The sequence below is a fragment of the Zeus faber genome, assembly GCF_960531495.2.
Source record: "Zeus faber genome assembly, chromosome: 21".
NCBI lineage: Eukaryota > Metazoa > Chordata > Actinopteri > Zeiformes > Zeidae > Zeus > Zeus faber.
This window is the reverse complement of record NC_137208.1, coordinates 11457284-11484656: the sequence shown is the minus strand read 5'-3', so window position 1 is coordinate 11484656 and position 27373 is coordinate 11457284. Positions and strand designations below refer to the sequence as shown.

Here is a 27373-nt window from a genome sequence, read left to right as displayed (position 1 = left end):
CGCTCTATGAGCTCACGGGCTTTTTGTGGCGCTGTCTCAGCGCGGCGCCTCCCAAAAAAAGATGTAGCATCATGGGGGCCGACACTTTGTTACGCACCCCCGAACCCCACCCCCGCCTGCCCTCTCTTAAGGCCTTAACAGCAGCTGGTGAGATTAGAGACGAGAGGAGACGGGACACATTCAACACGGGTCCTATGTTGGTCCGGCAGACCGGGACAGATCCAGTTCAGGCAGGAGTCGGCTTACCCCCCCTTATCGTCTTTCTGGAACTGGAAACAAAGACAGGGGCCAGTGTGCGGAGACACCCACTCCAGGAAGGAGGCACCGTAACCAGATGCTGACTCTACCACGACTCCAGACGCCCCGGACTTTCTAGCAGCCCCGACCTGGATCTATCAATATAAAAAAACAAAACAAAAAAACCCCAAAAACGTTCTTTTTGAAAATCTCAAAACATTTCACCTCTTTGGGGTTTTGGTTTCTTGGGCGGGTAGCGATTCTCTGACCACCAAGCCCAGCCATGAGCTGTTTCGGGTATCGTCGAGAGCTGAGCAAGTACGAGGATGTGGACGAGGACGAGCTCTTGGCCTCGCTCAGCCCCGAGGAGCTGGCCGAGCTGGAGAAGGAGCTGGCCGACATCGACCCCGACGCCAACGTCCCCATCGGGCTGCGGCAGCGGGACCAGACGGACAAGACCCCGACGGGCACCTTCAGCAGGGACTCCCTCATGAAGTACTGGGAGAACGAGACGCGGAAACTGCTGGAAGACGAGATCACCGGAGGCAGCCCCAAACCGGTCGGTCGTGACGTTTTTATTTTTGTACAGGCGGGTCACTGGATAAACCGGAAGAAAAGTCCCTTGAATTTGTAAAATCGATATTTCTTAGGTGTTGTTAACTTGAAATTGAGAAATTGAAGGCACATTTTAAGATGAGACAACCTTAAAAAAAAAATTTGATTTTAAAAATTAAAGCAATTGATTTAGATTGTTCCAATGACCCCATCCAAGTACCGTGTGTGTGTGTGTGTGTAGTTTTGTGGTTTAAGTAAAATTAGGGTGTTTTGACTTGTAATAATAAGGGCCAGAAAGATTACGGCAGATACGTAAAAGTGATCTTGCGTGTGTTTAATTTTAGTATGTTTCAGTACTGGCACATGAGGTTTGATAAAAGGACCCTGTTGTTTCTTCAAGAGATCAAAACGGGTCTGCACGGTCTTTTTCAGACCAATTTCGCTGCAGTAACGATTATTGTTTTACACTTGAAACGCACTGAAACTCAGGATGCCGAACAAGCGGAGTGTGTGACAGAAAGCGACAGCGAGGCGGAGGACGAAAAGGACGAAGACAACGAGAAAGAGAAGGAGAAATGTGCAGATGAAAAGGAGGAAGACGAGGAGGAGGAGGAGGAGGAGGAGGAGGAGGAGGAAGAGGATGAAGAAGAGAGTGAGGAAGAGGAAGAAGCAATGACAGAAGAGGAGGAGGAGGAGGAGGAGGAAGAGGGTGACGTGAAACCCGAACCCGCAAAGGACTCTGGTCTTTCGACAGCGCAGGTTGACGGGCCGGCGCTTTTGAAACCTCAGAGGGCGGAGCCTGTGCGACTGACTCCTCCCCCTCCGCCCGCCGACACCAGTGCGAATGGAAACCCCATTGTCGTCGATGAGGCTCTGCAACGCGTCCTTAGCGACGACCCCGAGCTCACAGAGGTCAACCTCAACAACATCGATGACATCTCACAGGTATTATGGCTTAATTCAATAGATCCTTCACAGCCGATCCGGTGTCACTCGTCTTGAATCAACCTCGCAAAATTTGACGATTGTATTCCCTTTAAAAAAATCATTTATACAGAAGATTCACGGATACTTGGAGTGACTGAGGACTAGCGACTTCTGTGATGACCATTTTAAGTGGCATTCATGTTTACGTTCTTGATCGCATCAAAATCCATTCCATGTTTTCGGTAAAAATTTCCCAGTGATGTACAAAGAGAAACCTTGTCCAAAACAAAATTCCAATTTTACTTTTGCTGTGGTTTCACAGATAATGTGGACCGGGATCCTTCTGAAAGCCAAACACTGCTCTCTGGAATTCATTTATCCTTGGGAAATAGAATTGTTCATAACATGATCATGTTGTGAACAGTTTTATTACATTTGCAGAGCATTTTTACTAGAGTTACACCATATATGCATATATGCATGTATCAAATACCAGAAGTAGAAATTTACAGGTTCAAACAGTCAATGTCCTGCCATGTTTTTGCTCCAGCCGAGCACGGATCCAGCTCAGTCTTCATAAAATGAGTTGGCTCTCTGGGTCGATGCTATTCGGTGCGGACTCAAAATCCCGGAGTGGGGTTTCACTCTCTGAACCACCTCCGTCAAATGCAGAAGCAGAAACAATTCATTTTTACTGCGCCAATTCCTTTAATCATAATATACAAGATGTAACCCCGCTAAATATAATTACACTCCCCCCCCTAGGAAAACCTGATCCGCTTTGCCGAGGCTCTGAGGTCCAACTCTCACGTGCGGGTCTTCAGCCTGGCAAACACGCACGCCGACGACCCGGTGGCCCTGGCCATCGCCAAGATGCTGAGGGAGAACTCCTCCATCACCAGTCTGAATATAGAGTCCAACTATGTGACTGGGAAGGGGGTGCTGGCGCTGGTTCAGGCCCTCCCTGGAAACACCACTCTGACCGAGCTGCGCTTCCACAACCAGAGGCACATGTGCGGGGGGCAGGTCAGTGTGCAAATAATGGGGAATTATTGCAAATGATAGAAGAATGATGGAAAAAAGAACTTGAGTGGAATTTGAGTTTCTTGATGAGCGCTGTGTCTTGAAATAATGACATAGAGTATATAACTGATCATGTAAATTGTACTTTTAGGAGGTCACAATTAACCTGGCATGTATCAATCTAATACTAAATTCAAACAGCTATCCTGTTCATTTTATCTCTGTATCTTTCCCCCTGTTGTTTTAAGCCTAGTCTCTATCCTTGTTTCCTTCTCTTCTCTGCCCCTGTCTTTTTCTTCACCATCACCCATGGGGTTAAAGTTTCTCCGAGTGAAACAGGATCCTGGACAGTTATCCCACCGCCCTGTGCCTGTGAAACATTATCTCTCTCTCTCTCGCTCTCTCTCTCTGCATCTGTCGGGCGACACCCGCCGTACAGGTAGAGATGGAGATGGTGAAACTTCTGAGGGAGAACCACACCCTGATCAAGCTGGGCTACCAGTTCAACCTGCCTGGCCCCAGGATGAGCATGACCGGGATCCTGACCAGGAACCAGGACCGCCAGAGGCAGAAGCGGCTGCAGGAGCAGAGGCAGCAGAAGCAGCAGGGCCAGCAGGGGGCAGCCGAGGGAGCCGTTAACCCCCGCACCACTACCCTGGTACGAGTCGCGAAACCACTATAAATAGTATATATATAAAGGTCGAGAGGCTTAAGCCCGAGAGGCTTAAACATCGATTGCTGGCGTGTATATTTATTTCCAAAAGACTGGGGGGCCAAACATAGAACATAAAATATAAACAGTCCATTCGCTCGTCTCTCTCTCTCTCGACTTTTCCTTGGACCCTGGTGACAAGGGAATCCGCCAGGAGACTTTGGTTAAATCCAAAGTTGTGAAAAATCGAGCCATGCCTAACAGGTCGAGGAATTTGTCGACCCAGGGCATCAGGAAAGCTTCAAATTTGGACACCGCCTTCACCTTTCGGTAGTTGACACAGAATCAGACCAACCCATTGGGCTTACCCACTAGCACGATGGGGCTGGACCAGTCACTCGTGGACTCCTCTATTTCATCATGGCCTCGAATTCCGTCTGCACCGGCAGGCTACATGGCTGAGAGTGCAGGGACATGAGGCCTAGCATGGTCAGTCAAGATTTCCTTTGAAATCCAAACTTGGGAGATGACCTGAAACAGCGTCTGCGCTACATTTTTGGCCGTAGTATTGCGCACATACACTGGTTCGGAATATCGGGTTGCGTAGTCCACTATAACCAACAGAAACGATACCCACGAGCATTGCGGTCTAACGGCACGACAAGGTCTATTGCATGTCATTTGAATGGGGCATCGAATAGGGGAAGGGGTCTCAACAACGCTCTAGACTAGGGGAAGGAGCCTCAACGACACTGTAGGCGTACCCGGAGGATTGACCAACTGGCACTAAGGACATGTGGCGCACCACTTGCATATGTCTGCTCAAATGCCTGGTCAATAGAAGCTGACCATTATCCACTGCAGTGTTTTATCATGTCCGAGCCATCGGGTTAAGGTGAGCCACCTGGAAAAGCATTTCCCGGTGGCTCTTCGGAACCAGCAACTGGGTGATTTCCTCCCCTGACTGTGACTGAGTGTCATGGCTCACTTTATACAACCCTTCCCGAATCAGTGAAAAATACGGTTGAGCAAGGATGGCACCAATGCGCCATAGATTGTAAGTACCCACCCAAAGGGCATGTGTAGGGTATCGTCTCCCGACTGTGCTAATGGAAAATCGTCAACGGGAAAGACTACTGGGTCTGGGGAAGATCCCACTTGGGATTCCCCTACTGCCTGGCTGACTTCCATAAAGGGGCAGTCCCTGCACTCATGTCCCGGCTGACCACAGTGCCAGCACCCCTGCCCAAGAAAAGAACCAGCCTGAAAGTCCCCAGCCCTTCGCTGGGCTGACGGGAAGGGAGCCAGAGCTGGAGAAAGCGTCCCTCCCCCGGGACCCCAGTGCCAATGAGCCCCTTGTTAGCCAGGATTACCAGGGAGCCGGTATGGGCTGGGCGCTGGCTGGCTCCATTGCTGGCTCCTGGTGGTACACTGCCATCAAACCGTTGGTCACCGCCTGGAGGGTTGCGGGTCAATGGCACCGGACCCAATTGGTGGTCCTGGCCGGAAGGTCCGTGAGGAGCTGCTCTATCAAGATGCCGTCGATGAGCTCGTCCAGGGTATGGACCTCTGGACAAAGCCACCGCCGGGCCGCGTCCCGGAGCAGTTGGGTCTGCGTGAACCTGCGTGAGCCTGTTGTGGCATAGTCCATTCCCTGGAACAGTAAGCAGTGCCCCTCCGGTTTCTTCCCCGCCTGGTCCGGGACCGCCCTCCACAAGGTCTCATAGTCCAGGCGGTCCTCGGGAGGGAGGGCGTGAGCGGCTAGCTGAGCCTCCCCCCGTCATGAGGGGGAGCAGCCGAAGCAATGGCTTTGGAAACAGTTGGGTTTCACTGGGGCGCTGATTTCCCTGACTCAAAGTAGGTGTGCCGGCATAGGGAGAAGCCTGTGCCAGCGTTGGCAGACCGTGACTTAATCTACGCCCCTCGGTCTGCTACATAAGGGTACGGTCATAATACAATATAGCACAAATTAAAAAAATTTTTTAACAAATAAACCCTAGGTGAAGGTATCAGTATACAGTATGTTGCAGAGTGCCCAAAAATAAATGTAGCCTTGATTTGAATAGTTTTAGCTTTGGTGTTAACATGCAATGGATGCAAAGATGATAAGAAGATGCAGAGGACAAATTTCCCCATGGGGATCAATAACGTAAATCAAAAAACCTGCATATTGTCAAGTTTCTTGTCAAAATTACCAGTAAATTCAAACGTACATCGTATACGTGTGTCTTGGAAACGTATGTGTCTCTTAAACTCCCATCTCCCTCCAGAAAGGAACTCCTAGTTCCTCGCCTCGTTCATCGCCCTGGTCCTCACCCAAACTCCCCCGGAACGACAGGGCGGCTAAAAAACTCACGCCCCCTGCCCCTGCTCCGCCACCACCACCTCCCCCTCCGCCACCCCCGCCTCCCCCACCGCCGCCCCCGCCTCCCCCTCCGCGGGAGAAGAAGAAGCCCACCAGGCTGATCGCGCAGGTGATCAAGGCCCACGAGGAAGGGAGCGGCGCCGGCGGCGGCGGCAGCGGCAAGAAGAACGCCAAGTCGAAGGGGAAGAAAGGGAAGAAGGGGAGGGTGAAGGAGAGGGAAAATAACGAGACAAGCAGCATCCTCAAGGAGCTGAAGAACGCCTTGCGGCCCGTGTCGGTGGAGAGGAGGGTGGAGGAAGGCAGCAGACCCTCCACGCCGTTGAGGTCGGCGCACGACCAACTGATGGAGTCCATCCGCAGTTGCAGCATCCGGAACCTGAAGCGGGTTAGTAAAGAACACGTCTGGATACTACTGGATACTACTTATATGAATGCTACTAAAAGTCCACTACAGCCGCTTTTCCACCAAGGTACAGGAAACCATTTTTAAGGCAGAGAACCTTCTCAAATAAGAACCTTGGCCATGCCTAAAACTGTTCTTGGTGGATTTCCCACGGCACACAGGAAACTGAAACGCTGGTCGCGTTGGTCGCTGTATTTTGGATTCTGGCTCTGTATTTTCCTCAATTAATAAAAAGTAGAAAACAAAAAAACAAAAAAACAAAAAAACAACAAAAAAAAAAAAAAAAAAAAAAAAAAATATATATATATATATATATATATATATATATATAAATAAAAATAAATTATAAGTAGCAAGTCGAAAAGTTACTGCGATGGAAAAGAGGCTGTAATTACATTTAAACCTGCATGGGCTGATTTCTACACTCGTGAAAAGTGAAGCACGTTCTCACGATGTTCTCAACAAACCTCCATCAGCCTTTTCCAACCGCGTCCTGAAGACAGCCATGCAAACCATCACGTGTATTTTCGCCAACGGGTTGCGACGGATTGAGAGGGAAAGAACTCCCAATTAGCGTAAGGGGGGGGGGGTGTCAGAGCACGTTGGCTAAAGTAGAGGTAAGTGTGAGAAACGTTGAAAGAATGTGACTTCTAAACAGTGTTCTATGAAATTAGGGCCCTGGGTGATTTCATTCCCAAACAGGTCACAGGTGGTTTGGGCGTCGCTGCTTTGTATTGACGTCACTGCTTGTATCGGCTTCGTATTGGCTCTGGGCCCGTGGCGTCGGGCGGGGTCGCCCTGCGATGCGTGTTGTCGCATGATGTTGGAAGCTTGTCCTGTCTTACTGGTTTGTCCGAAAAAAAAAGGGGGGGATATGCGTTTGTTTTGTTTCTAGCATGCAATTCCGATGGCACATTTTGCACAACGCAATTTGTATTGTGATCACCATAGGGCACTGATGCACAGCATGACATTTTGGGGGGGGTTGGGGGACCCTCATGAAAACCTATCGCCCCCAGGGCATCCGATGACCTTGTGTGTAAGTGCTCCAGAAACGGGCCCGGCTTTGGTGTACAACAATAGCTGCGGGATTAGGGACCGCGTGCGAACGCGCCTTTGTGGATGGGGAGGGGTTGAGTATCCAGGTACGGTGGGCCGGTCCGGGGCAAATCCCGGAGACAAATTTTAACCCGTCCATTCCTGTTCACAAGCCCCGTAGCGACGTGTCGACGGAGACGGGGCAAATCCGCCGCGCTATTTTCAGCACAACATACAAGGGCATATGGAGGCATTCACGGGGGCCCGGCAGGACACCATAATTGCGAGGCATTTCCCTCCCATGATTGTGAAACAATCCCATATAATAGAGGATATCTGCTGGCAGGGGGAACAAGAGGAAGTTTAATTTAGCCTGAATGGTCACAGGCCCCGTGGTGTCCGAGCCATCTCTGTGGTTACCACGGCCTGTTCTTTCTTAACAGAGAGAGAGAGAGAGAGAGAGAGAGTGGGGCCTCTTTGGCACCGCAAACACTGCGGTATGATCGCATTGCTCGGAGGGAGAGAGGGAGAGAGAGAGAGAGAGAGAGAGAGAGAGAGAGAGAGCGACAGAACGAGAGAGAAAGAACTCCCAATTAGCGTAAGGCCATTGGCAGCGGGGCACTAGACCTGAAGGGTAAACAATGTTAGAAATGAGGGGGGGGGAGACCGGACACAGGGCGACAACTGTCTTTTCTTACGAGTCAAAGGGAACTAGCACGTTTTGAGATACCGAATAAAATAATGGAAGGTGGCGCGCGGTGGTTTTCCTGGGGTATCACCTGGTCTAACGCTTTGGCCCCGGCCGGGGTGTTGTTCCACGACAGTGGAAAACGGGCGGCGGCCTCGGACAGAGGGGTCCCGGAGCTGTGAGATTCCAGCCACTTAGCCGGGGCTATTGATAGAAACGCTTCACTGGGGCTTTGATAGAGAAAGAGGCAACACGTTACCACAGCACACGGCAACAACAGCGCGGCAACAACAACGCGGCCGCCCATCTGTTGACCCCGCCGAGCGGACAGAAGACACATTGTGCGGTTTCAGCGGGGCGACGGTGCCCGAAACAAGACTTTAAATGGATTCATTTTGATTATGCAGAGCTAACAATGTGTCAAATAGCGGTTTTCATGTTTTTTTTTTTTTTTTTAACCACATAGCAAAAAATATTATAGGTAAGATTTTACGTCAGAAAAATAAATTAAATGGAAAATATTTCATTTTATTGCAATTAATTTCCTTAAAAACTGCTCGACAATGTCGCCCATCCACGGAACGTTGGTTGCACTAGGAGAAGGAGAGAGAAAATATGCTTCCCGGGATTAACTTTTTTCCCTCGCAATTTGATCATTTCTATATAATTCGATCCTCTGCAAATCTATAACAAAACACAAATTTTTTGTTGCATTTATACACTATTAATCCCAAATCCTATATGCGTTATAATGATGTTACTGTTGATACCTTTGCATTCCATTCTATTTATTGTCAGCGTCTATTTAGTCAAACTTTCTTGGAATTGGGGCTTTCCTCGACTTTCCTTTGACTCTCCTCCTCTGAACGCGTTCATGATCACCTCGACGGAAAGGGACTGATGTGCGGCTGGTTTTCAGGTCCAAGTGCCAGATCATCTCCAGTAGAAGAGGAAGAGCTTCCCCCGGCGACTTCTAGCTGTGAAAAGTGGAAATTCTAATCAAAAAGGACAAAGGACAAGTGACCAACGGCGGTCAAAGCATGAGAACCTAGTGATTACCGAGGAGGAAAGAGCTGATTTTTTTTTTTTTTTTTGGAAAAACAAAATGGAGACTTGCACTGTAATAATAAAAAAAAAAATGTATTTGGGTTATTTTCTAGTATTTATGCCTATTTAGGAAAAACATGTTTTTTTTTTTGTATTTTCAGTGTCAAATAGCTTGTCTGAGCTGTTCACTGATGTTTTCTAAGGGAACTATATACACTGTTGTAAAATTGTAAATATTTTGTTGGTTGAAATAAACATCAATGAATAATTATATCAATGTCGGCTCTTTAGTTCTTAATTTATTTACTGGATTAAACAAGGTTAACATTCTTTGTTTTCTGATTTGGGAAGTCCAAAAAAATACACAATATATTGTAAAAAATCTATACTGTGTATGTTATAAAAACATTATACATTGGAAGCTATTTTTGCATATTAATGTTTAAGGAAGAATACATACGGTTAACTCATTTAATGAAATTATGTAAAAATCTATTGGGACTCTCTACCTTTATTAACTTGAGCAACGGAGTAAAAACATGTGGTTCTAAAGGTCATCACCCCGCAGGAAGCAGCGGGTCTCTTCCACAAAAACGATTCTGCACTTATCCAAGGTGATTACTTCTAGGATGAGAGGCGGGATGATGGATGGATGGATGGATGAGGGGGGATGAGGGAGGATGAGGGGGGATGAGGGAGGATGAGGGACGAGGTCGTCTGAGGAAGGTGTGGGGAAAGGGAGAAGTAAGTCCCAGGCACGGAGGTCGTATGAAGAGGAAAAGGGGAAAAGGAGAACGAGAACAGGGTATGATAGATTGGAGATGAAGACGTGAGAGATCCGAGAGGGAGCGGGAGTAAAAGAAGAGAGGACACGGATGATGTGGGATATTATTACCACTGGCTCTAATCCCACAGGCTGTGTGTGTGTGTGTGTGTGTGTGTGTGTGTGTAGGCCTCGGAAAAGGTCCCTCTCTCCTAAATCCACCGTGCAGCTGCGACGTCTGCACCGCATTAGCTCTGAAAGTTACATACAAACTGTGACTAGAGACTCCCAAGAAGGCTGAATACTCTGAAGTGGTGTTCGGTGCATAAGCACACACGACACTCAGAGCTTTCCCCTTAGCAACTTGTAGTTGCATAGAGGCGACCCTCTCTCCCGCCCGACACCTCTCACCCTGGGCAACTCCAGAAAAGGAGAGAGTCCAGCCCCTCACCAGGAGTTTGTTTCCAGAGCCAGTGTTGTGTGTAGAGGTGAGCCCAACTTTATCTAGTTGGTACTGCTCCATCTCCCGCCCCAGCTCCGGCTCCTTCCCCACCAGAGAGGTGACATTCCACGTTCCCTGGAACTAGGCTACGATGCTGAGGATCAGCAGGCCCAGGCCCCCGCCCTTGCCCGCCGCCTGGCTGACATTGCACCCGACCCCAACGCCTATCCCTGCAGGTGGTGGGCCCACAGGGTTAGATCCGCCCGAGACACCGCCCTATGCAGTGGTTAGTACCTACCAAGAGTGGTCCAAGGAAGGACAACCAGTGAACCTGCGACAGGGTCATGGCGCCCATGGGCTCATTGATGCCTGTGGGGAGTGAAGTCCAGCCCGTCTGACTCGATCCTACAGAAGAGCTACTGTAGCACAAACTGCTGAAAAAGTTAATGCTGCTGATGATAGAAAGGTGTCAGAACACACAGTGCATCACAGCTTGCTGCCTATGGGGCTGCGTAGCCACAGACCGGTCAGAGTGCCCATGCTGACCCCTGTCCACCACCTAAAGCACCTACATTGGACACGTGAGTGTCAGAACTGGACCATGGAGCAATGGAAGAAGGTGGCCTGGTCTGATGAATCATGTTTTCTACATCATGTGGATGGCCGGGGTTAGGGTCCGATTGAGCATCTGTGGGACGTGCTGGAACAACCAGTCCGATCCATGGAGGCCCCACTCCGCAACTTATAGGACTTAAAGGATCTGCTGCTAATGTCTTGGTGCGAGATACCACAGGACTCCTTCAGAGGTCTCGTGGAGTCCATGCCTCCACGGGTCACAGCTGTTTTGGCAGCACGAGGGGGAGCTACACAATATGAGTGGTTATTAATGGTGGCTTTAGTGTTGTGGCTGATTGGTGTATATTTTACTGTGCGTTCCTTTAACATAATGTTAATAATTTAACATAATGGTCATAATGGTTCAGTACAAGGGTTCTCAACGTGGGGACCCTCCAGCGGTCCTTCCAGAGGTTGCAAGGGGCCCCCACCAAAATTATTAATAGTTAAACTTAGTGATACTTTCAATTAATTTGAGGTTACCACAGTCAGAGAATTATCAATAATGACTGTTTCGATCCTAGTTTCACTGTTATCCTTGCACAGTAAAAATAGCATAAAAAGGTATGGAAGTTTGAAACTAAAAGATTTTTAACAATGGGGGCCTAATGTGTCGAGTTTAATTTGGTTTGGGAAAGTGATAATGTGATATAGGAAATCTACTCCATGTGCGCATCACTTGACCTCCAATTTAATTTCAAGAGTTTTCCTCCTCCATCTTATTAACCTGTCAGTGCGGACATGTAGTACAGTGACCTCAATGTCTCCATGAACTCACTCTTTTGCCAACTCTGGATGGCAGCGGCACTCATGTTTGTTAGTCTGCTGATCTCTTGCAAATGGAGAGGATTCTACCTTAAAGGGGTAGTTCATTTTTTTCGGGCACTTTGCTCGAAAGCAGAGCAGCTTCACACCTAATATGCGGATGGATGAATCGGTTGCGCACACCTTTCATTCGGATGGAAATAAGACCAAACGATAAGGAGGCGACGTGGAGACGCAGAGGTTTTAGATATGCATGGAGTGTGTTCTCAGCCACCCCTTCGCCCCGGCAGATTCCGACTCTCTTCCATGGACTCTCTCTCATTCCATTAAACTTTGGCAGAACAATGCATTCAAGTAGTTTGCTGCGACTGAAATGATGTGAGAGGCATTCCGTGATTACAATCCATTTTCTGCACTACTTGGGGGAAACCGTGTTATTGCAATTTACCTTTACATACGGTCCATGGCCGTAACCATGCATTTACTGGTTTTGAAGTCACATGGTGACACTGCTTCTGCATTGGGCCACAGCAAGTGACAACTGATTTATCCATTGCGTTATATTGCTCCATCCAAACCCTATGGTAGCAACCCCTGTGCCAGTGTGTTTTCTCACAGTTCTGAGGCTTCTAATGAGCAATACAAACAGAGATCCAGACATTCACACTCTGGATTATATTCAAAATATAAGTCCCAAATTCAGAATTTTTTTTTTCACATCATTATATATTTTTTACACACACTAAACCCATTACTTTGACTAACATTTTCTATTGTCAAATTTGGTATATTAAAACAAATAAGGACACATACAGGAACAAAACATATAAAGGAAACTCATATCACGATAATTATATAACCTTTTATTTGGATGTAGAGTGTATGTAGTGTTTCGCCCCGTTGGGAAGGCTTGATATCCATAACGTCTTATAAACAGAGTAACCTAAATAAGCTTACATCTCAGAAGAAAAAAAAAATAAAGGGCGGGTGTTCTCTAAGCACCTTGGCATTCATGAGAATGTTGGAAAACATGACTAAATGTTCCCCAAAGACTTACAGGACAACATCAATATTCCTCTTATCGTCTACTTGAATAGCAATGTATCCAAGACGGAATAAAAGATTCAGTTTTAAAACTTTCCCTTTCGGTCACAAACTAGTAGAAGGCGTGACATCCCCTCAAATACACCATCAACACATGAGCATTAACTGTTGAGGTACGAGTTTGGCAGAAAACATCCCACTGACGTGCGGTTAAATGCAAATCACCGCCATCTCTTTGATGCCAAGAGGCTCTCGGGTCTATGGGTTGTGAGGTCTCCAGAGCCGTCATCACATCTCTACACCCTCCAAGGTCTGTTAAAACCCAGTGAACAGGAACTGGAGTCAACATTTGTATTCTACAGATCAGATCATACTGCGACATGAAAGCGTTTACTTTCCAAGGCCCAAATGAAAGAGCTCAATGCAGATATGAACCGGTGTCTTCTCCGACCACCATAATCTCGATATAAACTTCAGAAATTTATTCAGACCAGCAGAGATTTTAAGCAGCGCCATCCCTACGTCTATGGGATACGGATGGTTTCGGTGAAGACGGAATTTGGCAAAAATTGGATGCAGATCACAACAACGCTGTTAAAAACGCTTTGAAAGCTTCGTTGTCATTAGAGGGTGTGAGCAGATTCGGTGGAACGGACAAACGACTAATTACCCGGATTAAGAAAAAAAGACCCGACCGAGGAGTCGAGAGCATGGCGATATTGCAGCGGGAAACAAACCCTTAAAGAGACGGTGGAGAAAGTTGGAAATGGGATGGTAAAGAAAAAAAGAAGCATTGGTGTCATTAAACGTGAAGTCATGAGTTAAAGGTTCTGGAGTTGGTAAGTGACGTTTAAATATACTGGATTTTTTAAAGTGTGAGTGACTTAAAAAAAAAAAAAAAAAAAATCCATATTTATCCATATCTTTATTTTTTTGAGATAACAAATTCCGATATCTCATTAAAAAAAAAAATAAAGTAAAAAAAAAAATAACTGACTTTAAATATTCTTTGTAAAAAAAAAAAAAAATAACAAATTCCACCAACAACTTTAGCCCTAATCTGTCTGAGAGGTGTCTGCAAGGGTCTAATTGCCATTATAAACCACTTGGGTAATTTACAAATCCAATAACGTGTACCGGCTTTCCCAAAACATTATACCTTAAGTCTAAGTCAATATACTCCAAGTCTGTTGTTTTCTAAAATTCTCCAGCGTTTGCAGTTACTCGTCTCTAACTGACGGAAAGCTTTAGCGCCACTGTTTGTCATACATTAAACCATCCGCATCCGGGCCCCATCATTCACATCTTTACATTAAAACCTCTTTATTTCCCAAGTTTCACGTAATATATGTCCGGATTCAAACAGGGGAAAGAAATGGATATCCTGGTTTCGGAGAAAAGAAAAGAAAAACAACAATGTGGGGTTACTGCTTATTCTGTAGTGCTATAACAGTTAAACAATAAAAAACAAAAAACAAAACAGGAACATTTCTGAAAGTGAAATTCACATCAGATAGCCCACCTCTGTGTGTGTGCATGTAGTGTTGTGTAAAGGTTAAAATGCATAATGTCCAATTGCAGTTACATGTGTAGATTCCATCGAGGTACGGACATTCAATTGTCCCGTGGTCCTGCAGCGAGTCTCCGCTTTTCGATTTTGTGCAAAAATATAACAAGACTCAAACTCTGGAGAAAATGTACAATTAACAAACGAACGAAGCTGAATATTCAGAGAAAAAAAAAAATAAGAAAAAAAAAGAAAAGCTTTCATTTTTTTTTTTTTTTCCCCCTTCATCCTCTGTTTTAAGAAAATAAGAGTGCTCAACTAGGATCGTTTCCGTACGTAAAAATAAGCTAGAGCGCGATGGGGTATGAAAATAGTATTCTTCGATCTTTTTTGTCTTGTTTGTTTTTTTTTTTTTTTTTTTTTTTTTTTAAATTTCCTCTCCCTCTGATCAACGATGATAACGTAACGAAGGAGGTCGGGTCAGCGTTTCCCCCTCTGAGCTCCCCTTACCGCCACCGACCAAAGGAGAAAAATAAACTCTAGTTTAAGAGACAAGTTGATGTAAAATTGCACGTTCATCTTGGGGGGGGGGGGGGGGGGGGGTGTACAAGAGAGATATAAAGGAGATGAGGGGAGGGATGGAGAGAGAGATTTCGGGGGCAGCAGGAGAAGGATGGCATTCAGACAAGACGAATGCCATTATTGGACAACAACAAAAACCTAAAGGGAGCGACAGAAATAACAGGGAAAGAGAGAGAGAGAGCGAGGGGGAGAGAGAAGGGCGTCGTGGGGGGTACACACAAACACCCCTCAAATGAACGAGGGAGGGAGAAAGGAAGAGAACGACGAGAGCGCAGGAAGAAAATCTTTACAGTAAGATACTAGAGATGTACATTTACAGATTAAACAAGGTATTGCACAGATTAATAAAAAAAAAAAAAAAAAAAAAGCTTGAAGGCAACAAAAATATACAGCGAAAAAAAACCCATTTACATTTATAACTTGAATGTAAAGATTTTTTTTTTTTTTTTTTTTTTTTTTAAACGAAAGACAGGAACAATTTTGCGTGGTAGAATCATCCGGGGTTGGGCGAGGACCAGGAGAGCTAGTCTTCCCATTCGTCGTCGTCCTCAAAGTCCTCATCCTCGTCGTCGTCGTCGTCCTCGTCTGCCGGGCAAAAAGAACTTGGTAATGGATGCAGGACGACTTTAAAGTGGTGATCCCTAACAGTATTTATGTTATATTTCATACTTTTTTTTTTTTTTTTTGTCCCCGCCCCAGAAGAGCCGTTCACAATGCATCCGTGTTACGCGTTTCCATCTCTATTTCCATCTCTCTCATCTACTGCATATGCTGGTGCCATTGCGTTGGTTCTCAAACGGTGACAGTTTCCCAACCAGCTTTTATAAACCTCGAGTCAAATATTTGTTGACTCTTTGTTTACCGACATTGAATTCGACCCTGAGGCGCGAAGGCAGAGCAGCATCGGAACAAAAGCATGTGTCGACGTGTTTCCCATGTTAGCAGGCGCGCGCGCACGCGCACACACACACACACACACACACACACACACACACACACACACACACACACACACACACACACACACACACACACACACACACACACACACACACACACACACACACACACACACACACACACGAGGGTTTCGTTGTCCAGACTCGGCTTGTTGAGCGTCGGTTTAAATGCAGCACTGGAATGAGGGGTCCAATGCCCGATCGAAGCCACTGTTTGCCAATCTGGGGTGCCAGACCCCCACAGGAGGTCGCCAGAGATGGAGCAAGGGTCGCAAAGCCTCGGACGACTCGAGGCGTGCGTTTCACAATCGTCAAATATTAGTTGGATCAGCGGCGCGAGTGTGAGTTAGTTACTAATATAAATAACACAATCGACAACTTATATGTTCTAATACAGTGTCCACCCGAGAAACCCTGCGCTCTCTACCACGAAAATTACCATTTTCAACCAATTCTGATGACTTCATCAAAACAATTTGCTCGTCTTTTAATTAGAGGGGGTCTCTAATTAGGTTTGATCTATGCAGTGTACGAGGAAAACAGGTTGAGAACCCCTGGTTTAAGTGACTTGAGCGTGGCGTGTTAGGCACTCCCCCTGCTGTCAGCCCCGTGCTGCTACACTCATCATTCACCCGGCTTATAAACAAGGGCAGAAGCGCTCGACGTTCTCTGGTCACTTTGCCCCAACAGCTGCAGTAGCAGATATGCTGTTTATCTCTTAAGATCTTTAGAAAACACTAAAAATCACTTCCCAGCCCGGGGGGGGGGGGGGGGGGCGAAAACCTTTCTTTTAATAATTTCTTGAACTTGAACTTGACATTAAGAAGACAGGCGCCGGAGATTCTGCAGTCACGCTGCGTGACGCTGTGGAGCAAAGCCCCGCATCCAGGTTGTTCTGGAGGCAAAAGGTCGCACCTTGGTGTTTGTTATTCTATACAGTCTGGGTGTTTTGTACAATGACTGGTGGAGGGGGCAGGAACCTGTGGAACTCCAAAGTGAGTCTCAACACTCAAGTGCCAAGGCAGGCAATGTGCGCTAGGTGTGTGTGTACCTGAGGAGTGAATGGCCTTGCTCCTCTTCTGCATCACCTCCATCAGAGCACCCACGATGCCTGCCGAGGGGGTCGGGGTGGGAGGGGCTGAATCTTGGGCGTCATCCCTCTGCACGCAGAAGAAAACACAGAAGCAGCTCAAGTTGAAGCAACTTCACAGCGACGAGGGAGCAACATCCGCATGGCTTGTACTGTGAACTACGTCCACTTACAGTCTTCAGCTGGATGCCGTGTCTGATTTGGTCCAGCAGAGCGTCTCTGCCGGTGGAGGAGACGGGGCGCTCTTTCTGCTCCACCTTCTTCAGCTGCGTGCCAGATCTGATCTGGCTCAGCAGCGCCGACTTCTCGCCTCCGCCGTTGGCCTCCGGGACCGGGGGAGGAGCCGGGGGCGGGGGACCCGGAGGCGGGGGAGGCGGAGGCGGAGGCGCCGGGGCTCCCATGCCGGAGGAGGCCGGGGGAGGAGGAGGTGGGGGCGGGGGCGCCACAGGCATAGAGGCGTGGCTTGGCAGAGGGGGAGGCGGGAGAGCGCCCCGGCTGGGCGGAGGCGGGGGCGGCGGGGCGGACATGCCCGGTCGGGAGGGAGGCGGAGGTGGGGGTGCGGAGGTGGGGGCTCTGGAGGGGGGAGGGGGTGGGGGGGCACCGCGGCCCCGGGCTGGGGGAGGGGGCGGTGGTGCAGAGCCGTGGTGGGGAGGAGGAGGAGGAGGAGGAGGTCCTCCCCTGGAGGGAGGAGGTGGTGGGGCTGGAAAAGAGAATAAAAATAGAAAACTAAAATAAAAGCAATACATTAAAAAATACACTACTCACAAAAAGTTAAGGATATTTGGCTTTCGGGTGAAATTTATGGAAAATGTAAAGAGTTCACGCTACAGTGATATTATATCATGAAAGTAGGGCATTTAAGTAGAAGCAGAAGATTAAAACAAAAGCCAACAACAGTGGTGGGTTTACCACAACAAAAAATGTCAATGTCTAAATAACTTGTCATGTGCCCTCGAGCATCAAGTACAGCTTGACAACCACGTCTCATGCTGTTCACAAGTCGACTTATTGTCTGCTGAGGCCTGGCCCCCCACTCTTCTTGAAGGGCGGCCCTCAGGTCACTGAGGTTCTGGGGTACAGAGTTACCGGCCTCTACACGGCGACTCAGCTGATCCCATAGGTTTTCTGTGGGATTCAGGTCTGGAGAAAGTGCAGGCCACTCCATTTGAGGTGCCCCAGTCTCCAGCAGCCGTTCCCTAATGACGCGACCTCCATGAGCTGGAGCATTGTCGTCCATGAAGATGAACTTAGGCCTGTGTTGTTCATGCTGGGGCACAATGACTGGATTAATGATGTTATTCAGGTAGTATGGGCTTGTCACTGTACCATTCACAAAGTGTAGGGCAGTTCTGTATTGACTAGACACACCTTCCCACACTAACACCACAACCACCACCAAAGGCTCGTCTGGTGACAACAGTGGTTGATGCATAGCACCCTCCTTGACGTCTCCAACATCGTTGGCGGCCATCAATTCTGCTCAACGTGAATCGACTTTCATCAGAGAACAGCACTGAGGCTCCCTGGCCCGTGCAAGACGATGATGCCTGTGCCTGGTGGTGTGGTCAGGTACCCTTGCAGGTCGTCTAGCACGCAGATCACGCTGATGTCAACGGTTTTGAATGGTCTGACTTGACACTTGGGTGCCTCTCACCTCCCTTAAATGTGCCTGGAGTTGAGTGGCATCATCATCCGGTTCCGCAGGGCACTGTTCACAATGAAGCGCTCATCAGTGTGGGATGTGGCCAAAGGACGTCCACTTCTATGCCTTTCTGTGACTCTTCCAGTCTCCGTATCTCTGTACCTGCTGATGACACTCTGTGACACTCTAAGCTCAGTGGCCACTTCCCTCTGAGAACATCCTGTTTGAAGCCTCGCAATGGCGAGGTACTGTTGATCAGTTGTTAGGTGTCATCTTGGTCTCATGTTGTCAAAATGTGAACAGCATGATGAAGAGGACTGTTTAAATACCAATTCTAATTGAACCAGGAAATGTATTGGTCGATTCATGGATCAAACACCTGTTGTGAATTTTGCCGTTGAGCTCCTTGTTAGAGAACAGCAAGTTGTGCAAAAAGTACTGAAACATTGAACAGTTGGACATGTGCGTTCAAAAGATTAGTGAAGGTCAAATTAAGTTAATCTGTAAAGGTCATAGTGCATTTTAGGTTCATCCTGAAATTTCACCCGAAAGCCGAATATCCATAACTTTTTGTGAGTAGTGTATATCTATCTATATATATATATATATAAAAAAAAAAAGTGAGATTTGTTTGTAGTTTTTAGGTCACACTCCAGCCCTGGAAGGTTTACACTCACACTCACACACACACACACACACACACACACACACACACACACACACACACACACTTTTCTAAGTCGATAATATTGCAGCCCGGCGTCACAACGTGATCCAGGTGAGTGGGAGCATGGCCTCTAAACATGCAGGCTAGCTGCAGCCCGAGACTGAAGGGTTTTGAACTGAAGGAGGGAGAAAGCGTGCATCACACCAGAGCGTCTCGGTCCACTGGCGCGAGATGAAGGGCGTGGCCACGAAACATAAAATGCCGCTGGGAATCCGAGCGCGTCGACACCTTCAGACCTTTTCGATCCGAAGGGCCTCGGTGTGTTCACACATCTGGATCGTGTCCACACCGTTCCGCGAGGAAGAGTTGGCTCGCAAGGTTCCAGATGCTCACACAGGATTTACACCGTGCTGATGTGCCAATCGCTCCTCGTTCGGTTAGCGCCCGCTGGTGACACAGCGTGCGGCCTCGGCGAGAAGCGCCGGCGTCAATTCGTCGTCATCCGTCATCTCAGCCAGCGAGGAATAACACTCAAAGCTTCGACTGCAGGTCCAAGGACCGACATCCACAACTCTAACAACGTGCCGCTCAGGCTGTAGAAGACAGCCGATGCCTCGAAAAGCCTGATTCTCACAAAGGACGAACAGCGCCACACAAACACAGCAAAGTAATAAGAATGCATCGTCAGGTGGAAGTTAATGGTTTAAAGGGCTGATGAACACGACACGGCAGTTCCATGCAGACACCTACCGTTCCACTTAGGAGGACCTGAGGACACAACCACACTGTTCAGATCACTGCTACGCGCACACACACACACACACCGATCTTAAAGTGACACACTTTTAAGTCATAAGATGGAAGAGTCAATTCAACAAATAGACAAAACCAAGTGGGATAATGGATTATGGAAAACAAACGGTAAATGGAATGTATTTATGAATATGGTCGGGGGGGTTAACGCGGAATGTGTGTGCTGACTAGTGAACGGGCTAAAACTCAATTTGACGCTGGCGTGGACCTTTAACGGACCTCACTCATGCGCCACAACCACATTTATACACAGGCGGTGGTGTCTCGCTGAGAACGCGTTGGCCGTTGCTCAAGGGCAGAGACAATTTCACCAGGGGAAATTGAGGCATCGAACCAGCAGCCCTTCGTTCGCCCTGCGGCCCCCTGGGCCACACACACACACACACACACACACACACATCCCGTGTCTCACCTTGTCTCCTCAGTTCGTTCTTGACGGCCTCCACGCCTCCTTTCTTCTCGATGAAGTCGTAGATGACCTTGGAGGTCTCCTTGTCCTTGAGCTGGGCCTCGGAGATGCCGCACATGTCAAACAGGTGCTTCAGTTCTGGGTCCAGGTTGTTAAGCTGTGGAAGTGGTGGTGGGTTGAGACAGAGACTTAGTCGGCTTCAAGCGCTGAGGGGATATTAGCGGAAGATCAACACACTCTCATACCTTTCACAGATAAAAATCGAACCGCTAATTAGGAGTCTGTTTCCATTTCGGTATGCCCGCGCTCCGATTCAGGTAGGGAGCTCAAAATTATTGTCTAGACTGGAGCGCTGACAGATGGCAATATGAGGTCTTCATACCGTACACTCACCTCAGAAAATAGTGTGTGAACCCATCCGTGCAAAGTGATCGCTTACATTTGTTTGTGATGGACCACCAGCGCCGCTTTGGGCAAAAGATTTCGGTTTTTTTCGGTATGAACAAAGGCTGGATATTGTTTCCGAAGGGTGCTTTGCATCAAATCCAACCCTTCATATGGTGAAAGGCCAAAGAAGGACAGCTCTTTTACTGCCACCTTGTGGCACTGAGTCAGTTGCGACACAAAGTACAAAAATAAATGTAACGTGTAAAATAAGAAACCTTCATTCAACACCGAAAAGCACCAGTCCAGCTGTAAACCAGCAATTATCTGCGCCTCCATTCAGCATTTGATGATTCAGGCCAATTTGGTCTATTTGCCAAAGGCAGAAAATACATTTTACTGTAGGCCAAAAAAAAAAAGAGGTTGAAAGTGATGCCGATTGGATTTAGATTGCCTGTTTATCACCGCCTTTACATGCAGTCCACCAAAAATGAACAATATTTACAGTCTTTGTAAAAAAGACTATCAATTACAGGATGCCAGCTTGTAGGGGAAGGTTTCCAACTGAAAACCTAAATGCCTGCCAAGGAGGTAGATCTGGCACTGGTAGGGCAGCCTCATCACAGTACCGACTGGCCTGTTTCTCTATGTAAACACTTACTATTATGCTACTGTTACAGTATGGTCTGTACCCTCTGTTCGTTTATAGTATTTCAGATGAAAAAAGCAGGAGGGAAATATTCTGATCTTTGGTTCTAATATATTCATCCTTCATCTCCCTCGGCCACAGCCTGGTAAACACATTCAAATCTCGCCCTCTGCTCGGCGCCAGCAGATTATCCAGGATTTTGATGAACCCTTGTACGCTGAAAATGTTTGCATTCCATTGGAAACAAGTGGTCCCACCGGCAGACAACATATCGTGGCAAGTCGGGTTCGTGCGGCAACTTCTCTCAGAGGTGCAGCCCCACTGCAGCGAGGGGGTCGCCCAGACATTCAGTTATTTACGCTTCAGATAAACCCTGAGAGTTGACTAAGAATTTGTGACAAACACATCACTTACGGGATTATTTCTAAATCCTTAAAAACCATGACTTTATAAAACCCACTAATCTGAGTCACACACACACACACACACACACACACACACACACACACACACACACACACACACACACACACACACACACACACACACACACACACACACACACACACACACACACACACACACACGATGAGAGATTGACATCATACAGGTCAAACGGCACCACACATTCTTCACAGATCCAGCGTAACTACTTGGGTTTTTTTTTTTTGGAAGGGAGGGTGGATTATGCAGATTCACTACCCCCTCACCCCCACCTCCCAAAAAACACAAAATCTTCTTGTGTAACGCGCGCTGACAACTCGGCCGGTAGCGCAGGGTGGCTTAATTTTTGAAAGCCGATATTAAAAAATTTGGAATGCGAGTTTCTGAGACGGATGTCTGATTCATGGATGGGGAAAACACAACCTCCGGGCATGAGCACAGTAACACATCTGGCGTCTTGACAAACACTTGATGTACGGTTTGGTTGAAACTTTACTTACGTCAAATCCTGTGTTAGGATCCCATCCTACGTGTCCAATGTGCCTAGACCGATAAGGAATAGATCAATTAATGGAGAAACCGGTGAAAGGGAGGTAGACGAACAGGCGGCATGGTGGAGGCCTAATGTTCGAATGCCACATAATCATACTGGGCCACCAAAATATACAGTAAGAATGACGATTAGACTAGAAACGATGACTGGTGGCCCAGATGGGTTTTATTCAACCAAATGTGGGCGTTTGATGAAAGTATATAAAAACAACAACAACAATTATAATATTAGGGTAATAATTAGGAGGGGGAAATAAATCAATCAGTAAAAAGTGTTCCAGCTTCATATTACAACCTTCAGAATCAGATTTTAGAGTGGTTGGGAATTCCATGGCACCTCATCAACCCTCACCAATGTTACCATTACAATACAATAGCAATACCATGGCACAAAATTAACCTTTTAAACGAAAACTAGCAGCTTTCAGCTTCCTGTATATATGGCCTTTGTACAATGAGTGTGGAGTCCGGCCATCGAAGGGCAGTAAGTCGATAGGCCGCACATACAGTATTTAACCGGAGCGCTGGGTTGGTTTCTATAGGACTACACCGTGATTGACCCCGTTCCTGAAAGCATAGCTGAGATTATCCGCGCAACATCAGCCATGCTACAAAGACCATCATCTTATGAACGAATGGATGATGTGCAGATTACTACTTATCACACCCCGATTTATCAGTACTTATGAGGCATGAGGATTCGGTAGGATTGCTGTCTGCCAGACGCCTGGGCTATTGGTCACATGGGATGTATGCCTATAGGTTGATTGAGTTATTGGGTCAGTGAGTCGTATTTACTAAAAGGCAATTGGGGGGGGCGGGGGGTTGAACTGGTTATGTTAAGTATTGTTTAAAAAAAAAAATAAAGGTTGATCCATGTATTTATTAAATTGTTCAAGTAAAACTCAGGTATTTTTTAACCTTACCCCTTTTTTTTTTGATCATTAGGGCCAGTTATTGCTTAATGAAACTGAGATTTTGTAAGGCTTCAGAAAGGTCAGCTTTCTCGTCGCAGTTAAAATTCAAACCCTCTTTTCGTTCATTTTCACTGCATGTTGCATAAACAGACGGGTCAAGCTGCTGCGTGTCCCACACCGTGGAGTCGTTTTAGTTGTAGAGGTCTGCAAATATCTTTGCCCTTGGAAAACGGTTGTCTGAAAAGTAAGTCCGTCTGAGAAGGCTCGAACCAAGATACCAGGGTCACACTCGGCAGTGGTAGAGATTAAATAATTCTGAGGGCTGCTGGTTTAAAATTTTGGACAACTGAAAATAAGAGTGATGAATGGAATTATGTTTTTTCTTCCTCAGCAACCAAAAAAACCCCCTCCCGAAAAATCACAACCTTGGCCTTGAGCATGGCGTACACATGGTGCATGGTGCATGGTGGCAATCATAAGAAGGGCGTGATGGGTCTGTTCTGTGCAATGTACAAAGTGTTATAGGTTGTGCCACATTTAAGTGTGTAGGATCCAGTCCTAGGTTTCTAGTTGGGTTTGGGAAAATCACTGAGACAATTGTTTAAGGTGTAGCGCTTACGACCAAAGTGGTCTGTTTTAAATTTCCCATTAACCGTTTTCAGTTTTTTTAGCATTTTATTTAGCTTTTATGTAATGTGTTTTATGTGTTATGTAAAGCACTTTGAATTGCCCTTGTGTATGAAATGTGGGATATAAATAAACTTGCTTTGCCTATGATGTTTGTTTGGCATAATGAGTTATTAATCCTGTGCCAAACGTTCCCCTGTCAAGCTGCCAAAAGACAGATGGCGGCGTTCGTCCACCATTCTTGCTACGCCCAGCTGGGCCACGTGCGGCCAGGTGACTCACTGGAAGTTGCTCGGCGTGCCGATGTCCGCCTTTGTCAGCCTCTTCTTCTTTCCCTTTACCTTCTTCTCCTTCTTGGGGAACGAAGAGTGCACAATGTTGTTCATCTGGGAGTTGTTATGGTAACGGGGCATATTGTTGATTTCCGGATTCTTGATGTCCACCGTGGCCATGGGTAAGGCAGGACCTTTTGAGGTGGCGGACAGAAGAGTTAGAAGGGAGATACCCATAATCAAAAGCACAATGGTCATATTAAACACAGCCAACAATCATGTTAAAACACAGCCCCTTTCTTTTTCCATGCTTGCAACGGAATGTTTCTCCTGAATCTGGAGGGACGCCAGATAAGGCTGTCGTGTTTCCATATGGATGCATTTTGCTGAATCTGCCTCCACATCTATACGTAACCAGGGCCAAAGTGTACAATTTTTACTGTGAAATAGTGAAACATTAGATTTTCTTTCATTGCTTGTTTTATTGCAGCTGTCACAAGACACAAAATAAATGCTTTGGGATTAATTCTGCCGCAGTGTTGTCCTGGCAGTCTCCTTGCTACATTTGATTGGCGGACTGAATAATCAATGGTCAAAGAGAAAGCGCTCAGGGAATGAACTCGGGGTCAGAGGATGTTCTTTCATTGCATAACGGTCATTAAAGATTTCATTGTTCGGTCCAGTGGAGATCGTGGCCTTTAATACGATTCATGAAAGTGAAATGAAGATTATGTAGATGGAATGACGTGATGTCCTGTCAGACCTCCGGAAGATCCTGTGTTAATATTAAAAGAGCTATTTAAGAGCTTATTAAAACATCAAAATAATGTCCACGTGCTCTCAACTTGTCATTCAATACCTTCAGTTATAACTATCATCTAAAACCACAATCTGTGGCATTCGCCTACTAGAAGTAGGCATGAAATTTAGTAGCGATAAAAACTTGGCGTCCCAAAGACCGAAGTTGATAAGCCCTGCTTTGTAATTTACCAAGGTTTGTTTGTCAGCCGGGTCATATTCAAAACGGAGATTTTCTCCATTCAAAACACAAACATTTCACATCTGCCTTGCTATTTAAAAGGAGATAGAGACATTTCACGACAAATCGAGATTGATTCTTGAATTATTATTCTGCTAGAACAAATTGACTCTCCATAGTGCTACAAATGCCAAAATGCTTGACACACTGGAAGTTGGTGGAGCGTAGTTTGGGTATTGTGCACAAAACACCTCACCTACGGTACATACCTTTTTTATATTCACATGTAAAAAAGATGATTAAAATGCCCATCAAGCCATATAGAGGGAGCTAGGCATGCATGCCAGTTGTGTCATCTATCAATCTATTCTTTATATCTTTTACTACATCATACAGCAGATGTAGGACATGAATGCTACCAGGAGGAGTGGAGGATCGAACTGGCAACCTTCCAATTACTGGACGACCCACTCCACACCTGAGCCACTGCCCCTCTACTCTGCACCACCACTGTAAAAATAAATAAGTTCATAAAACAGTGGAAAGAAAGGGAAGACCGTACGGACACCAAACAATGAAATTGGAAACATTCATTCACAATGTTGCTGGATGAAAACCTCTGTTTCTATAATGAGGATGGCAAGACATACTGTATGGAGACGTATTCCTGCCTTAAGAGGCTACCATCCATTCTAAAATCTTAGATCGATAATCGTGCATAGTTTTTGACTTCAAAAAGTCCTGTCAGCACTCAGCATTCCTAAAGACAAGATTGGCGCGCGGAGCGGTCTGCTGTGGTGACATTTGAACGAACCAGAAAGATATCCCAGCGGGGCTCCCAATACATCACATACCTTTGTCTCTCTTCCTATTGGGACTCTTGGAAATTTTACTGGGCGAAGGCGAGTGCGATCTACTCCGCTGCCTTCTCGCTCCCTCCACTACATATCCGCAGTCCCCGAGCCCGCAGGCCGTCACCGTGATGTCCATCAGCATCTTCTCCACCACGCCGCAAGCCCTATCGTCGCGGCGAAGAGAGAGGCGGGAGGCAGGGGCAGAGAGCGGCGGGTAGAGCTCGTCCTGGGGCAGAACCAGGCAGTGCAAGGAGGACAGGCAGCCCCCTGGCCCCACACCCCCCACCGTCTCCCCTCCGCACCCTCCGTTCTCGCACCCCAGCTCCTCAGACGGAGCCGACAGGAATGTGGTGCAGAACATCATCGTGGGGACGAGCTCAGCATGAGCAATGCACAACGGCGCGCGCTCTCTGGAAGCTGAAGTCGGCTCAGGAAAAAGTGCAATACTCTGAATACTACTCCCAGGAATTGTTGGGAGGAGCACTGTTGCTGATCTTGAAGAACCACATTCAATCTCAAACTACTAAGTCTGAAAAGCCATTCCAGAGATTTAGGTGATGAACAACATCGTTCTGGCGAAGTTGCACCCGGTTTGATTCTAGTCCCGTCTCTGATCCAGACTGCCGGCTAGGTGGGGAATCAGAGTGAGACTGCTCTGAGCTGCCCGAATGAGCGCGAGTCGACAAAAAACGATGACGTGACAAAAAGTTCCCGTGTATTTCTTTCCTTCTCATGCGGACTGAGATCCCAGGGGCTCGCCAAGGCGTCCAAGAAACATCACCAGATCAACAGACCCAAGACGACGTGCTTCGGAGAGAGACTGCGCAACCGCGCCAACGGAGACCCGCTGAAATCGACTGCAAACTGTGAGGTCACAGGAAGGCAGAGATCCTGGTTTCTAAAATAGAAGGTCGTGCCAGAGGAGGCACAGCTCTGCGCCTGGCCATCCAACTTGACCTTCGGGTACGAGCTTGTCTTCCTCTTTTTCTGCCTTTTACATCCACCAGGCGAGTGGGCAGGTTGGTTTCTGCTTCTCGGTTTTTCCCCTCGCCCCCCTCCCTTTCTGCGGGGATGCTGTGACAAATCAACGAACCTCCCATTGGGCGCGGGTGTTCGATTCCCCGCCCACCATGTGAACCGTCTCCTCCCTCTCTCCAACACACACAGACGCGATTAAATCCGAGCAATTTATTCCGTTGCTGGACTTTACGTAAACATTAAAACCCATCCATGTTTAATCCCACGTTAATCTCTGGGGTTTTGTAAAACAAGATGAATCTGTATGGAGGGAGGGAGGGAGGGGGAGAGAGAGAGAGAGAGAGAGAGAGAGAGAGAGAGAGAGAGGTAAATAGAGGAGGTAAGGATAGAAAAGGGCAAAAAAGGCCAGAGAGGGATAGAAAGACATTAAGAAAATTAGAGGAGGAAAGGGCAGGAGGTAACATATTGCTAGAGGAAGGTTTTT

General features: G+C 47.1%; 2 protein-coding genes across 5 annotated transcripts in view; one reads left to right on the top strand and one right to left on the bottom strand.

Annotated features, from left to right (window-relative positions):
* Positions 1 to 169: 169 nt before the first annotated feature.
* On the top strand, positions 170 to 9206 carry lmod2b (leiomodin 2 (cardiac) b). The gene is made up of 6 exons (XM_080022204.1): positions 170 to 796; positions 1282 to 1737; positions 2485 to 2745; positions 3182 to 3400; positions 5665 to 6144; positions 8808 to 9206. Exons 1-6 carry the CDS (start codon positions 521 to 523, stop codon positions 8832 to 8834), a joined length of 1719 nt encoding a protein of 572 aa, XP_079878330.1. The 5' UTR covers positions 170 to 520; the 3' UTR covers positions 8835 to 9206.
* A 3156-nt stretch (positions 9207 to 12362) lies between these two features.
* The window catches only part of LOC307246573 (actin nucleation-promoting factor WASL-like), a 37163-nt gene continuing 22152 nt past the window's right edge, over positions 12363 to 27373 (bottom strand). For 2 of the 4 annotated variants that reach the window (XM_080022540.1, XM_080022542.1), the window contains 7 exons: positions 24089 to 24272; positions 22211 to 22253; positions 20237 to 20390; positions 19762 to 19779; positions 16876 to 17402; positions 16664 to 16772; positions 12363 to 15238 (listed from right to left, as the gene is read on the bottom strand). In XM_080022540.1, the coding sequence (XP_079878666.1) occupies positions 15177 to 15238; positions 16664 to 16772; positions 16876 to 17402; positions 19762 to 19779; positions 20237 to 20390; positions 22211 to 22253; positions 24089 to 24272 (1097 nt within the window). In that variant the 3' untranslated portion in view covers positions 12363 to 15176. The remainder of the gene's footprint in view (positions 15239 to 16663; positions 16773 to 16875; positions 17403 to 19761; positions 19780 to 20236; positions 20391 to 22210; positions 22254 to 24088; positions 24273 to 27373) is intronic. The other 2 variants (XM_080022541.1, XM_080022543.1) reach the window with 1 other exon arrangement.